This window comes from Marmota monax, unplaced genomic scaffold (assembly GCF_021218885.2).
Source record: "Marmota monax isolate L192 unplaced genomic scaffold, Marmota_monax_Labrador192_F-V1.1 WCK01_AAM20220418_F8-fsc00068, whole genome shotgun sequence".
NCBI lineage: Eukaryota > Metazoa > Chordata > Mammalia > Rodentia > Sciuridae > Marmota > Marmota monax.
The window spans coordinates 6804209-6816783 of NW_026692352.1; the positions used below are offsets into that span (position 1 = coordinate 6804209).

The following is a 12575-nucleotide window of genomic DNA, read 5'->3' on the forward strand; positions in this document are numbered from 1 at the left end:
AGGCGGCCCCTGGGACGCGGGTTACGGGGAACCGGTGGTGCGGGGGTGGGGTGAAGCATCTTCTTTACGCAGGAATCCCGGCTGGGAAGGGGCGGGAAGAGAAGGGTCCGGCTGAGTCCGGAGAGAGGAGGGTCTGGAAGGAAGCGCGGTGGGAGCTGCGCGCAGGGGCAGCTGCACGTGCCGATCGCCGCCCGAGGCGCGCGGGGTTCGGACCGGCGGGGGCGCCAGGAGCCGCGGGTCCACCGAGGAAATCCGGCGCCGCCGCACTTAAGCTGGGGCGGACGGGAGAGGTGACTGACGGCAGCTGAACGCGGAAGGAAATGACCCTTCATTGGCCCTGGGGCGGCGGCAGAGGGGGTTCCCCCACACCACGGCCATCCTGCATCATCTCCCGGACTGTCAGTCCCTGGTTTTCAGATGAGAAACTGAGATTGGCGTCGGGGGCAATTAATATAAGTAAAAATCAGCCCCCCAAATTGGCTGAGACTAGTTAGGTCCCCATTTATGGTTGGGGAACTTGAGGCTCGGGAAGGTTATATGGCATATCCCAAGTCACACTGTTTATAAGAGGCAGGGGTGTGAGCCCAATCTGCCCACAAAGCTATGTCCAGGATAGTTTGCATGTTGTCAGGGTTTCTATAAGTGCTGTCCCAAAGCGAGGTGACAGTATTCTTTTACTTCTGTGGTTGGAGCAAATCTTCCCCAAATCTCTCCCTCTTGAGCCCTACCAGGAATCCCTGCTGGGAAGAGGCGGGAAGAGAAGGTACGTAGGTGGGTGGTCCTTGGGGGAGATCCTGCCCTCCAGGATCTGGTTCCAAGGGTAGATTCCTCTTTCTCAGTGGTTCTATTTCCTGATGCTCACCAGGGCTGAAAGTGGGGCCAGATGCCTGGTTTTACAGACCTGAAAATGACCCACCACCCAAGGGCTTGTGGCAAACCGGCTGAAATTGGACTCAGAAGCTGGGTTCTCTGAAGCATGCAGAGCTTCTGCCTTCTCCTTCGCTCATCCACTCCACTGTGGAAACAGACCTGAGCAGATGGAGGGAACCCACAGAGACAGGCTGTGACAGGAGTGGCCCCAGGGCTTGCGGAGGTCAGGGAAGGCTTCCCAGAGAAGGGAACCAGAGCTGCCATGAGGAGATGCCTAGGAGGTTGCAGGAAGGGACCCAGCAAGTCTGGAGAAGAGCATCCAACCCCGCCCACTTCCAGCCCCACCCCACCCACCTCCAGCCCACATGGGCTAATCTGTGCCCACAGGAGTCCAGCTGGTCCATCCTGGTCTTTCTCTGGTGCTAACCCCTATCTGGTCAAACAGAACCTCAGTTTCTCTATATATAAAGTAGGAAAGGTATTAGCTACTTCTTGGAGTTGATGCCATATGTAAGGACAAGGAATCCAGGTCAGGGCCTGTGCCCAGGGGGTGTTCGGTAACTACTCTGATATCTATTACAGTGTTTGGTTGATACTTCTGTTATACCCTGAGGGCTTCCTTTTCCAGGTTCTATTCAAGGGGGAAAGGAAAATGCTTTGCAGCTGCCCTGTGCTTTGAGCAGATCCAGGAGTCCTGAGTTCTCTGCGACCTGCAGCTTTCGCTCAGGCCCAGGCTAGCTGAGCCCTGCCTTGCCCTTCCTGGGTTGCTGTAGAGCAGAAACCACTGTGCTTACAAAGCTTGGGGAGAGCTGCAGCAGGGTGGGGCTGGGGCCATGGTGGTGGGGGCAGGGTGGGATAGCAGCCCCCTTGCACCCCTAGAAGCTGTGGTTGTGGTTAGATGGTTCACCGGGTTCCACCTTACTCTGTCCGGATGGGGCTCCCCAAGAGTTGGAGATGTGTGGGCATCCACGCGTGCCCACCCACTACAGATGCCTCTTGGGACCAGGGGCTAAAGACTAGGAACTCCTCGGCACCCTTCCTTCACCCCCTCCCTTCTTCAGCTGTCACTTTATGTGTGACTTTTGGCAGATTGCTTGATCTTTTGACCTCAGCGTGTTGATCTGCAGAGCAAGGCTAATTCTATCGCTGAGGTCGTGCCCTGATGGGAGGGCATGTGGAATGCGTTGAGTGCCTGGTGGGGCCTCGCCTTGTATTTGCTCAGAAAACATCATCCCCCTTCCCTGGTGGGCCTGGGAGAGCTGCTGATGTCTGTGCCTACTCTGTGGACCTCCCAGGCCAGATGGGAGCGGCCACGAACACAGAGGATGACTGAGTCCAGAGGCCTTGAAGGCCACATCCAGGAAGCTGAGCTTGAGTCTGCAAGAGGTAGGGGGTGGGATTTGCCAGGCAACCATGCGGAGCGTAGTGATCTGTTAAAGGCCACAGAGGCCAACTTTCCACACAATACTCTTAGCTCCTGCTCACACGCAGGTTCTAGGAGAACTTCTGGGGAGTTCTCCTAGACAGCCTGTGTGGATGCACAGCTCAGACTCCACAGTGTTGATGTTTCTGTGGAAATTCTTGCAGTCTCTCATGTATTGGTCAGTGAAGACAGGAGACATTTCTTTTTCTGGATCCTCATGACTATTATTCTGAGACAGTGCCTCTCAAGCACCAAGTCAGGTTCAAGGTTCACTGGGAGCGTTTTGTGCAGATCAGGTTGAAACCTCAAGATCTTATGTAGGAGTTAGTGGCCCAGAAAGACAACAATGTACACATCCTGTGTGGCCTTAGAGAAGTTGCTAAACCTCTCTGAGCCTTGCTATCCTTATAGAACTAGAGTGGGAAAGACTATGGCACTCTGGACCCCAACTCAGTTTTCTCTGCTTTTTGCCAGTCACTCACTACAGACCAGTCCTTCCTCTCACGTGGCAAATCAGAATAAAGACAGCCGTAGTCTTCCAATTAGGTGCCTTTATTCTCAATTATTGGCTGGAAACTGAAGTTCACAGAATTTAAGTAACTCACCCAAGTCACACGGTTTTGGAGTCAGGAATTGAACCTGGGTGGGTCTCTTACTTCCTAGGCCACATCTCAATGCAAAAACGTGACTTGTCCTCACTCGGGGCCCCTGCCCAGCACCCATGTGGGCCCGTGGGAGTCAGGGAGTTCCCCATCAGCCCTTATTTGAGCCCTGCCTTCTGGAGCAGAACCCTGGGTTCCCCAGTTCTTCCCCTGCCCACCCTCCTTTGTGCCCACAGGCAGCTGGGCTCAAGCCATATCCCTTGTGAACCCCTCCTGAAGGGACAGTGGGAGAAGGCAGCGAATGTGTCTGGGTGTCAGCTACAAGGATTTTGTGAGCCAAACGCCAACACGGGGTGCGTGGGAAACAGATGCCGTAGGGACTGGGGGCGCTGTGACTCTGAGGAACGGCTGGTGTGTTTCAGTGAAAGCAACGAAGCAGAACCAAGCCTGCTGCCAGCCATCCACCAGGCGAGGACATCACTGGCCCCTTTTACAGAGGAGGGACCACCCCCCACAGTGGACAGGGAAGGGCACGGCAGGTGCTCCCATCTGGGTCCTCAGGCTCCACCGGCCTCAGCCCTGGTGCGTGGCCAGAATTTGCGTGGCTGTTCTCCGTGGGGCACAGATCACCCCTCACCGTGCCACTGTGCACCAGGCAGGGGAGCAGGTGCTGGTGAGGCCCAGAGCCCCCCTTGGCCTCCACGCAGGAGACTTGTGGCTCAGAGTCCCATCGGTGAGTAACTGTGGCTGGGGGCTCTGGAGGCTCCCCAAGGCCCCCCAGGACGGGGAGATGTTCAGTGAGAAAATTCGAGACTGGGTGAGCCAGGCAGGGCAGGATTAGAAGCATCTCCGCGGCCTGACTTTGTGCTGAGCCGTGGACCGTGAAACCACAGCTTTCTTCTGCCCCGGGGCTGCTGGGAACCGGGGGCTCGTCTCTCTGAGCCTCACCACTTTCCCCCCCCCCCCGGTTTTACTCGTCTGCAGGTTCACCCCGGTGGATCCTGTTTTTGAGGGTGCCAGATTCTGCAGCCTGGGCTTGGGTTGTGGTCCATGAGGCCAGAAAGCACCAACTCCAAGCTACCGACAGCCACCGAGCCACGCCCAGGGCCAGGCAGCTGCCAGCACATGAGTCCCTGAAGAGGGCACCGCTGGGAACAGGGTACAGGCCAAGGGGAGGCGGGCAGCCCTGAGGACAGCCCTGCCCCAGGGAGGTGCCGCCCGAGCCATTCTCCCTGGGGTGTTTCCTCAGCTGTAAAAGGAAGGTGGTCATCCTGCCAAGTTCAGGGGGTGGCGGGCATGGTGCCGTGGGAAGGAGGAGGGCAAAAGGGCTGGGTAAATCTGACGCTTGGTACCATCTTCCTCATGGGAAAGTCCACAGTCCATGGTTGACTGAAAGGAACTGATGGCAAAGGAAGCCCCCCCAAAGTGGGAAACCATGACCGGAAGTCCTGGGAGGCCTGGTCTGGGCTGTGGGGGGAGCTATGTCAGGTCCCTGGCCCTTTAGGCTCAGTGCACCTAAGTCAGCTCCACTCCAGTGAAGCCTGGGAGGGCTGTGCCCCGGCAGAGGTCCCCTGGTGGGCACATCCTGCCTCCAGCCACTCCCGCAGCTCCTCTCCCTTGGTGCAGACCAGGGTTTCGGGTTCCTCACTGGGCTGAGCTCCTGTCTTCCTCAGAGTGGTCAAATCCCCAGGGCCTAGCAAAGTGTCCAGAGAGTGGCTCTCATGCCCCTGGGTGATCCTCACAGATAATGGTCACCTTCCAAAGTTTCAGAGAATGCTACTTGCACTCCAAGGAGGATGACAGATTCTAGGCTCAGAAAGGGTAAGGATGTCACCCAAGGTCACACAGTAAACTGAAGGTCTGATTCTCTTGCCCCAGACTGGATCCTTCTGCATGCCTCGCATGGGGCACTGCCAGTTCACACGGTAACCTCTTCAGAGGCCAAGTCCAGTTCTTCTCAAACTTGAGAAAGTATCAGAATCCCCTAGGGCTTGTTAAAATAGACTGCTGGGCTCCACCCCCGGCTGGTTCTGTAGGTTGGAGGTGGAGCCCAGAATCTGCATCTCTAGCAAACTCCAGTGGTGCCAGGGCTGCCGGTCCACAGACCACCCTTCGAGAGGCGCTGGGCCAGGAATGCTATCACCACAATATCCAGGGAACAGGGGGGCTCCGCGGGGAGGCTGGTGCAAACCCTGGCCGGGGGCTCACAGTGGGGCAACCTTTGCTAATGAAATGGGGTAATAGTAGCCCCTCCCTCACTGAGGTGCAGAAATGAGGGAATGAAGTACAAGGTAAAGGTGAGCAGGTTATGCATTTGCTTATCATGAGTGATTTCACCAGCTGGGCCCGGCAACTTTCACGTTCCAGCTCATTCGATCCTTATTGTACCCAATGAGGCGGATTTTATTATCATTCATATTATTATGAATGTCCAGTCACCTTGCTCCCCTGTGCACTGGGGCAGGGGACCTGGGTTGGAGGCCAGAACTCAATTCCACTCAATTACACTATATTCTCCATTTTGCAGATGACACATGAAGAAATCCAGAGAGGTTCAGTAATTAACTTAAGCTTGTACAGCCAGTGCAGATGGGTCCAGGCAGTGGGGCTCTGATGGCTACCCATTCATTGTCACTTGACAGAGCATTAATTAGCCATTAGCCAAAAGAGCAGATAATCTAAAATTTCTGGGTGTTGATCTGTATTCCCCCTCCCACCATAGGTGGGGTGAGGAGGGCCTGAGGAGGGCAGAGTGGAGAAAGGGAGAAGCCTAAGTTTTGGAAAGAGATCCACCTGGGACTCTGTTCTTGCTGTGCCACTCTGCTGTGTGCTCTTGGGCTGGTCTCCCCACCTCTCTGAGCTCATCCCATCTCTGTGCAGTGGGGACAAGGATGCATGACTCTGAAGAGTGAGCTTGTTTGTGACCAGTGCCTGCCCCCCATGGCACTCGGGTGTCAATGGCACAGCTGCTTGGGTTCCTAGTGGGTTACTGATGGCACCCATAGAGCCTCAGTTATCTGTCTGATTTCCTTTGGGGAGCTCCTAGAATGGTCTGTGAAGCTTCTCCTGGGCAGTGCAAGGGGGTGGCCATCCCATTCTGCAGGGGGAAGTGGAGGCCCCCCAAAATGGGTGGGAGGGTGGAACCCAGTCTCTCCCAGCTCTCAGCTGCAGACTGATGACCTTGTCCTATTCACGGTGCCCTCCTCCTCGGGACCCTGAGGCCTTCCTGGGCGCTGCAGTGCTGCCTTCAAGGGGAAGCTGAGGCTTGAGATGTGCAGTAGCTAGCTCGAGGTCACCCAGCCAGGAGGAGACAATGTGGGGTGGACCCTCTTCTGCTGGACACTCTGCTCCCTCCCCATGACACCGCTCCATATGCTACTGGGAGCCCCACGCGCCCCACAGACAGCATGCCTGGAACCCACACTTATCCGCCTCCATGTGTACCTACAAAATAACACAGGATGCGGGACCACAGCTCATGGGAACCACAGGCATGCATCACCTCACATAAAAATGTCACACAGGCGCATACCGTCACAGACACCAAGCCTTTTAGAGACACCCTCAAAAGTCATATAGTCACACATGCTGAGACACACACCCCGCACGAGTCCAGCTCACAAATACGCACAGGAAGCACCAAAATGTATGTAAGGTGCGTGCCGCGGATCTGCGAAGCCTGCAAGAACACCAGGCCACATGCACCACACACGAACCCCGCGCAGCGCACACCCCACAACATAGCAAGGCCTTAAGATGAGCAGGCTCCCCAAATCCAGTGCCCACACCCCAAGACAGCAGGGAAAAGCCGTGGTCTGGACACGAGGGTGCATCTGCACGCACTGGTGCTCGTGCTCCTGGGAACCCGGCTATCAGCTCGGATTGCACGTGACTCGGATTTTCTCAGAAGCAGACCACACAGGAGTCCAGTGGCTTTCACTCCAGCTGACATCCTGGGATGTGAAAAGGGAGAGGGGAAAGGCCATCGTTTGGTCTAAATAAGTCAGAGACTGCCGTGGCCCCTCTGGGAATCCAAGATGAATGCAGATGGGATGCCGGGGGCTGGCCCAGGGCTCTGGATCCCGTCCCCTGAGGGGTGTCCACAAAGCCAGCTGCTCTGCCAGGCACCCTCTCCAGCTCTGGAAGCTTGGAAATGGTTATCGGCCTCTTCCAGACCATGGACTTGTCCAGTCACCTTGCTCCCCTGTGCACTGGGGCAGGGGACCTGGGTTGGAGGCCAGAATGCAATTCCCCAAGACAAACTTACTCCTGCTCTTGTCAGGACCTGCCTGCCTTCTGGGGGCCGGGCTGTGCTGCCTGCTGGGCCCCCTGGGAGCTCCTGAGCCCCACTCCTGCAGGTTCTCCCACTGTCACCTACAGGCTCCGGTTCATAACCCCCTTCCAGGCTTCCCTGGTCCCCTCCAGCCACTGCCTGACCCGCCTGTCCCTTCCTAACCTGTGAAGCATCGCCTTCTCCTCACTTCTGCCTTCACTGGTATCCAGACCCCTCATTCCACCAGTCTCGAGGCTGGCCTCCATGGGCAGCACTGCTGTGGGTGGTCAGCCTCCCCTGGCCACGGCCACATTTTCCGCAGCCGCCCCTCCCTCCTTCTCTAATCGCCCTCCTCCCTAGCACCTGTACTGCCTGCTCCTGGTGCTCCTCTTGGCCCCGACATTTCTCCCTCCTCGCCCTCTCCCCAGGACATCACCCGGGCCAGAGTCCCCCTTTCCTGTTTACGTGTCCACCCAGTCATCCTCCACGGGCAGCCACGTGGACTTTCTCTGAAACACAGCGTTGACCAGGTGACTCCCCTGCCTAAAAGCCTTTGATGGCACCAGGAGTCAAAGCACGGGCCACGGTTCCCATTTCCTGCTCCTATGTGTCACCCACAGGCATCCTCCGTCACCCCCTCTCCGTCCTGCCCTCTCCCAGTCTGTTCGCGCCTCTGCCAAACTCCCTCTCCCCTCAAACCTTCTCCTTCTTCCCACTCTCCCTCTTTCTTCCAATCCGTGCCCCTCTGCCTGCCCCTCTCCCTCCATCGAGGGCTGCCCGAGGCGGGGGCTGTGGGATCTCTTTTGTGGGGTTCTTTGCCAACAACAAGAAAGTCAAGCCCGCTGCTGGAAGGGGCTCCTCATGCTGGTGGACCACGGGTCCGGGATCCAGAGCAGGAACTGTGGCAGCAGAGGCGAGAAAGCCCCCTCCCCTGGCTGACCCTGGATGACCACAGGTCATGGGCTTCCCTGCTCTTCATTTTCCCATAGTCCCCCTGACACTGTGGCTCTGACCTTGACCTCTGTCCCCAGAACACTCTGGCATCTGCCCTCTCAACTCCTCCATCAGCGACCCAGACACCTGGCTGTTGGCCCTGGCTCCACCTGGGACCCTCTCCTCACCGGCCTAACTCCCCTGAACCTCACCCCATAACTCACCCATTTCTGTGACTGGGTCCCCCCCCCCTGCAGTGGGTGACTGTCTGTGTCACCTCTTCCCACGTGGCCCCTAAGGATGCCAGAGTAGAGCAGTTGGTGGGGCTTGGAGTCGAGGTCCATTTCTGCCACTGGCTTGCTGAATGACCTTGGGCTGAGTCTTAAGAGCTTCATCTAAAAAATGAGGAGACCAATACTTACCTGGTGTGATCGTAGTGAGGGCTCAATTGCAGAGATATTATTCTTGTTAGTTTCCTTTTTTTTTAGTGAAATTTAGCTCCCCCATGGGCTGCCCAAGGGGAGCCTTGAAGGTAGCTTGTCCAGGGCCTGGGAGACCTGGATCAGCCCGTTAAAGGGTTCCTGAGCCTTTGATGATACTACAGCTGCTCTTGGGGTAACCACCAGTGAATCAGGAAGCTGAGGCTGCGTGTTGGTGGGACCCAGGGGAGTTTGGAGAGAAGAGTGCCTGGGGCGTGCGGGTTGGGGTGTAGTTCCGTGGTGGAGAGCTCACCTAGCATGTGGGTGGCCCTGGGTTCAATCCCTAGCACCAGGTAGGAAACAAAGAGGATGATGGGAAGAAGACAGGGAAAGGGGAGGGGGCCACGAGGGAGGGAGCTCTGGGCTCCCAACCGAGAGGCTGACTGCAGGGTGAGCAGCCGCTGTCTTAGACAGCTCTCCATTTCTCTCTGGTGCGCTGGTTTAAGGGCTGTATCAAAGCCGGGAGTGTGGGCTGAAGGTGGACATGGGGGGAACAGAGACAGCTTGCCCCAGGCCCTGTTTATAGTAACAACCCTGGGAAAGAGCAAAGTGGATCTCACGATGGTCCTCGAACCGTGCGCCTGACACATGGTGACAGAGAAGGTTGCAGTCTCCTGGCCACTGCTTCCAGGTCTTGAGGGGTGGTCGTAGCTCTTAACAGAATTACTTTGTATGATAAATAGCCTCGGGGTTGGGGTTGGGGGTCTGAGCAGTACTAGAGGACAGGATGAGCCAAGGTGGAGCAGGGAGGGGAAGGGCTGGGGGGGCCAGAGGCAGAGCTCCTGTGAGGGACCTCGGCCCCTGCAGTGAGCCCGAGTGGAGCAGCAGAGTGTCGTGAGGCCTGTGCTGCAGGACACCTGCCTGCGCGGGTGCCCTTGTGAAGGACCCGGCTGATGAGGCCTGAACCAGAGTCCAGGGCTGGCTGTAACTCAGGGTGGCTGTGGGGTGAGGAGAGGGGTCATGCGAAGGTCGGCTGGAGGATTGGTCATCACCCCGTCTGCCCCAGGTGACCAGGCAGAGCATAGGGAGATCCGGGGCTCACTGGGAAGTACCCAGAGATCAGAGATGCTGCTGGGCCTGGAGCTCGAAGGAAGGTCCCAGGCATCGTGGAAGAGGACAGCTCTCCTGTCTGTAGATGGGGACCGTCTCACCTGCCTCCCAGGACAGGGTGTGGTAGGCCAGGGGGATCCAGTGCCCAGGACAGCACACTGAACATCGCCTAAAAACGTGAATGGCTGGCAGTTGGACAAACCCTTGGACACATGTTGACTTGAGCCACACCTTTTGGGTGGGAACAGGACACACATGTGCTGTCCTCTCCCTGTCCTTCAGTCATCAGGGAGATTCCCCAAGCAAGACGCCTCCCTGGAGTGGCCCCCATCCCTCCGTGGACCCCATTCTCCCTCCCCGCGCTGGAATAGCCCAGCCCTGGCATCTCCAGGTTGAGAACCAGACGGCCCAGCTCCTGATCTCTCTGGCACAACTTGCCTGCCCTCTAGTGGATCTCGGAAGAGTCTCAGACTCAAGGAAACCCTTTGGAGAGAGACCATGCCACTCAGTCCAACCCTGTCCCCCTCTGAGGTGAAGCCTGGAGCCCTGAGCAGGAGAGACTCCTGAGGGAGGTCAGGAAGATGGGTGGGGCGGGCCCTTGAGAGGGTGAGGGACCTCGGCCTTGAGAAGGAGCAGGGGCTTGGGCGCCCAGCCCCAAGGGAACCCAGCGACACATGCAGTCACTGCATCCTTCCCGTGGAGGCCTTGGTCCTCACCCTCAGCGGGGAGGTAGGCACCATCCCCCAGGGCTGCGAGGGTGGCTCCCAGTGACGGCACAGGACGGGTGCTTGGCCTGTGGTCCTGCCCTGCCCTGACCTTTCACCTCCTCCTCTAGAATGTTGGCTTTCTGATCCCCTTTTGAGCAAATCCAGACTTTCATTCATATGGATTCCTTAAATTGAGACTCACCTGCCACCATCTCCTCGGCTCCATTATATTTCTTCTTCTCTGTGACTTTTCTGGCCAGACACTGGGGTCAGAGAAAGAGGACCCAGCCTTGCCTGTAAGAAGGTCCTACAGCAAAGTCCAAACCAGGACCATACCAGAGTGTGGTCAGTACCAGAAAGAGTGGCTGAGGCTCCAGGGCCAGAAGAGGTGCCCCTCTGACAGCACATGGGAGGGAGGGCATCAGGGAAGGCTTCCTGGAGGAAGAGTCAGAGGAGAGGAAACATGGGGGAGGATGGCCAGAAAGTAGGAAGCATGGGCCTGCCTCCTCCCGCACACTGGGCCAAAGGAACGGACTGGATGAGTTTTCTGCTGTCAAGTGAGGGTCAGGCCTGGTGACAGCTCAGTCATTCAGGGGAGAGTTGGAAAGGACCTCAGGAGGAGGAGTTTCCTTAGGTGGACTTTGGAGGGCGTGGCACTTGCTGACTGTTGAAGGTGGAGAACAGAAAGACAAGGATCTGGGGAAGAGTAAGGAGCCAGCCATGGCCAGAGAGTTGGGGACAGGGGGCAGTCAGGGGGCCAGCATCGCAGGCCTTGAATATGGCTAATGTGTTGGGCCTTTTCCAAGGAGTCCATCCCAAATTGGGCCCACATGAAGAACCAGGAACCAAGCAATTCTGGGTTGCCTAGCCCTGTGAGGACCCTCTGGAAGCCTGTGGCCCCATCTATCATAGTGAGGCCCCTTTCCTAGAGATACCAATAGTGTCCCATTGTTAGGAACCCACCCCAAGAGACAGAAAGGTGGCTCTAGGCTGATGGGACACCTCCTGGCACCAGTTGCCCCAGCTCATCCTGAAAGCCATGACTTGGGGCCCATTTCCAGGTCCCACCTGGGCATGTGCTCAGGAGCCCATGCAAACGCCAGGCTGGCTCCTCTCCAGGGGTGGCAGCCCAGCTCCAAGGGCCTCCTCAGCTCACCTGGAAGGTATTATCCTCACCCCATTCTGCAGAGGAGCAAGCTGTGTGCCCCTGACCACCTCTGCTGGGAGTCTTTCAGGGACCAAGGCTAATTCTCTGCTTCTGGAGCTCTGAGTTCTTCCTGAGATCAGGAGGCAGACAGGCTGGCGGGGACAAGGCGCTTCATCCCTCCCCCCTGTGGTTCCTCATCTGTAAGGTGGGCAAAGCAGGTGGGTGGGAAGCCCCTGCCCGCAGCAGGTAGCAGGTACACAGGGAACGAGTGAGGCTCAGAAGCAGCCAGCAGGGGCATGCTGCAGGTCCTGGTGGGCATTGTGCCTCCCTCACCCCGGGCTGATGGCAGAGGTCGGGCAGAAGATCCCTGAGTGGGGAGTCTCCACACAGCGTGTGGCTTTGGAGCTGGGGTTCCCTCCCAGAGCTCCCAGGGGATCTGAGCAGGTGCCTCTGAGAACAGAACTGCCTCAGCCCATCTGCAGCTCTGAGTGGGCAACGCAGAGGGCGGTCAGAGGCTCAGCAGCTGTCCCCCACACTACCCATCCGGAGGGCCCAAGAGCTGGACCCAGGCACACCCTGGCAGACTCTCCATGCATACAAGATGCATACATGGACACATACAGACGGACACATGTCACATGCAGACACAGATTCATGATGTACCACTGCCACCAGAACTTTGGTGCCCAAACAGACAGGCTTAGACAGCACACCCAGCTAACGCCGCTTACATGGAGGAGGCCCACGTGATACAGGTGCACAGACACACAGGACATACGCATGCAACATGTACAGACAGCACCCACAGACGTCCAGATGAGCATGTGCAAGCAGATAAAGTGACAACCCACACATGCCCACAGGCGCAGACACAGGCTTGCAATCACTCACCGTCTGCTAAAGGTCCTTTGAGCTCTGATGGCCACGGGATCTGAGCAGAACTGCCTCAGCCCATCTGCAGCTCTGAGTGGGCAATGCAGAGGGTGGTCAGAGGCTCAGCAGCTACTGAGAACCATTCACACCGCCCCCCATGCAAGCCAGGTCTGTCCCTCATCGCTCAGTGTGCTCTCAGCTCTCTGCCTCCTTTGATC

The 12575-nt window shown here is 57.4% G+C and overlaps 1 protein-coding gene across 1 annotated transcript in view; it reads right to left on the reverse strand.

Moving 5' to 3' along the window:
• Positions 1 to 21: 21 nt before the first annotated feature.
• Positions 22 to 12575, reverse strand: part of LOC124091172 (guanylate cyclase D-like) — a 46809-nt gene continuing 34255 nt past the window's right edge. The window contains exons 20-21 of the mRNA XM_046442133.1: positions 10540 to 10600; positions 22 to 266 (exon numbers count right to left, since the gene is read on the reverse strand). Coding sequence (XP_046298089.1) covers positions 22 to 266; positions 10540 to 10600 — 306 coding nt within the window. The remainder of the gene's footprint in view (positions 267 to 10539; positions 10601 to 12575) is intronic.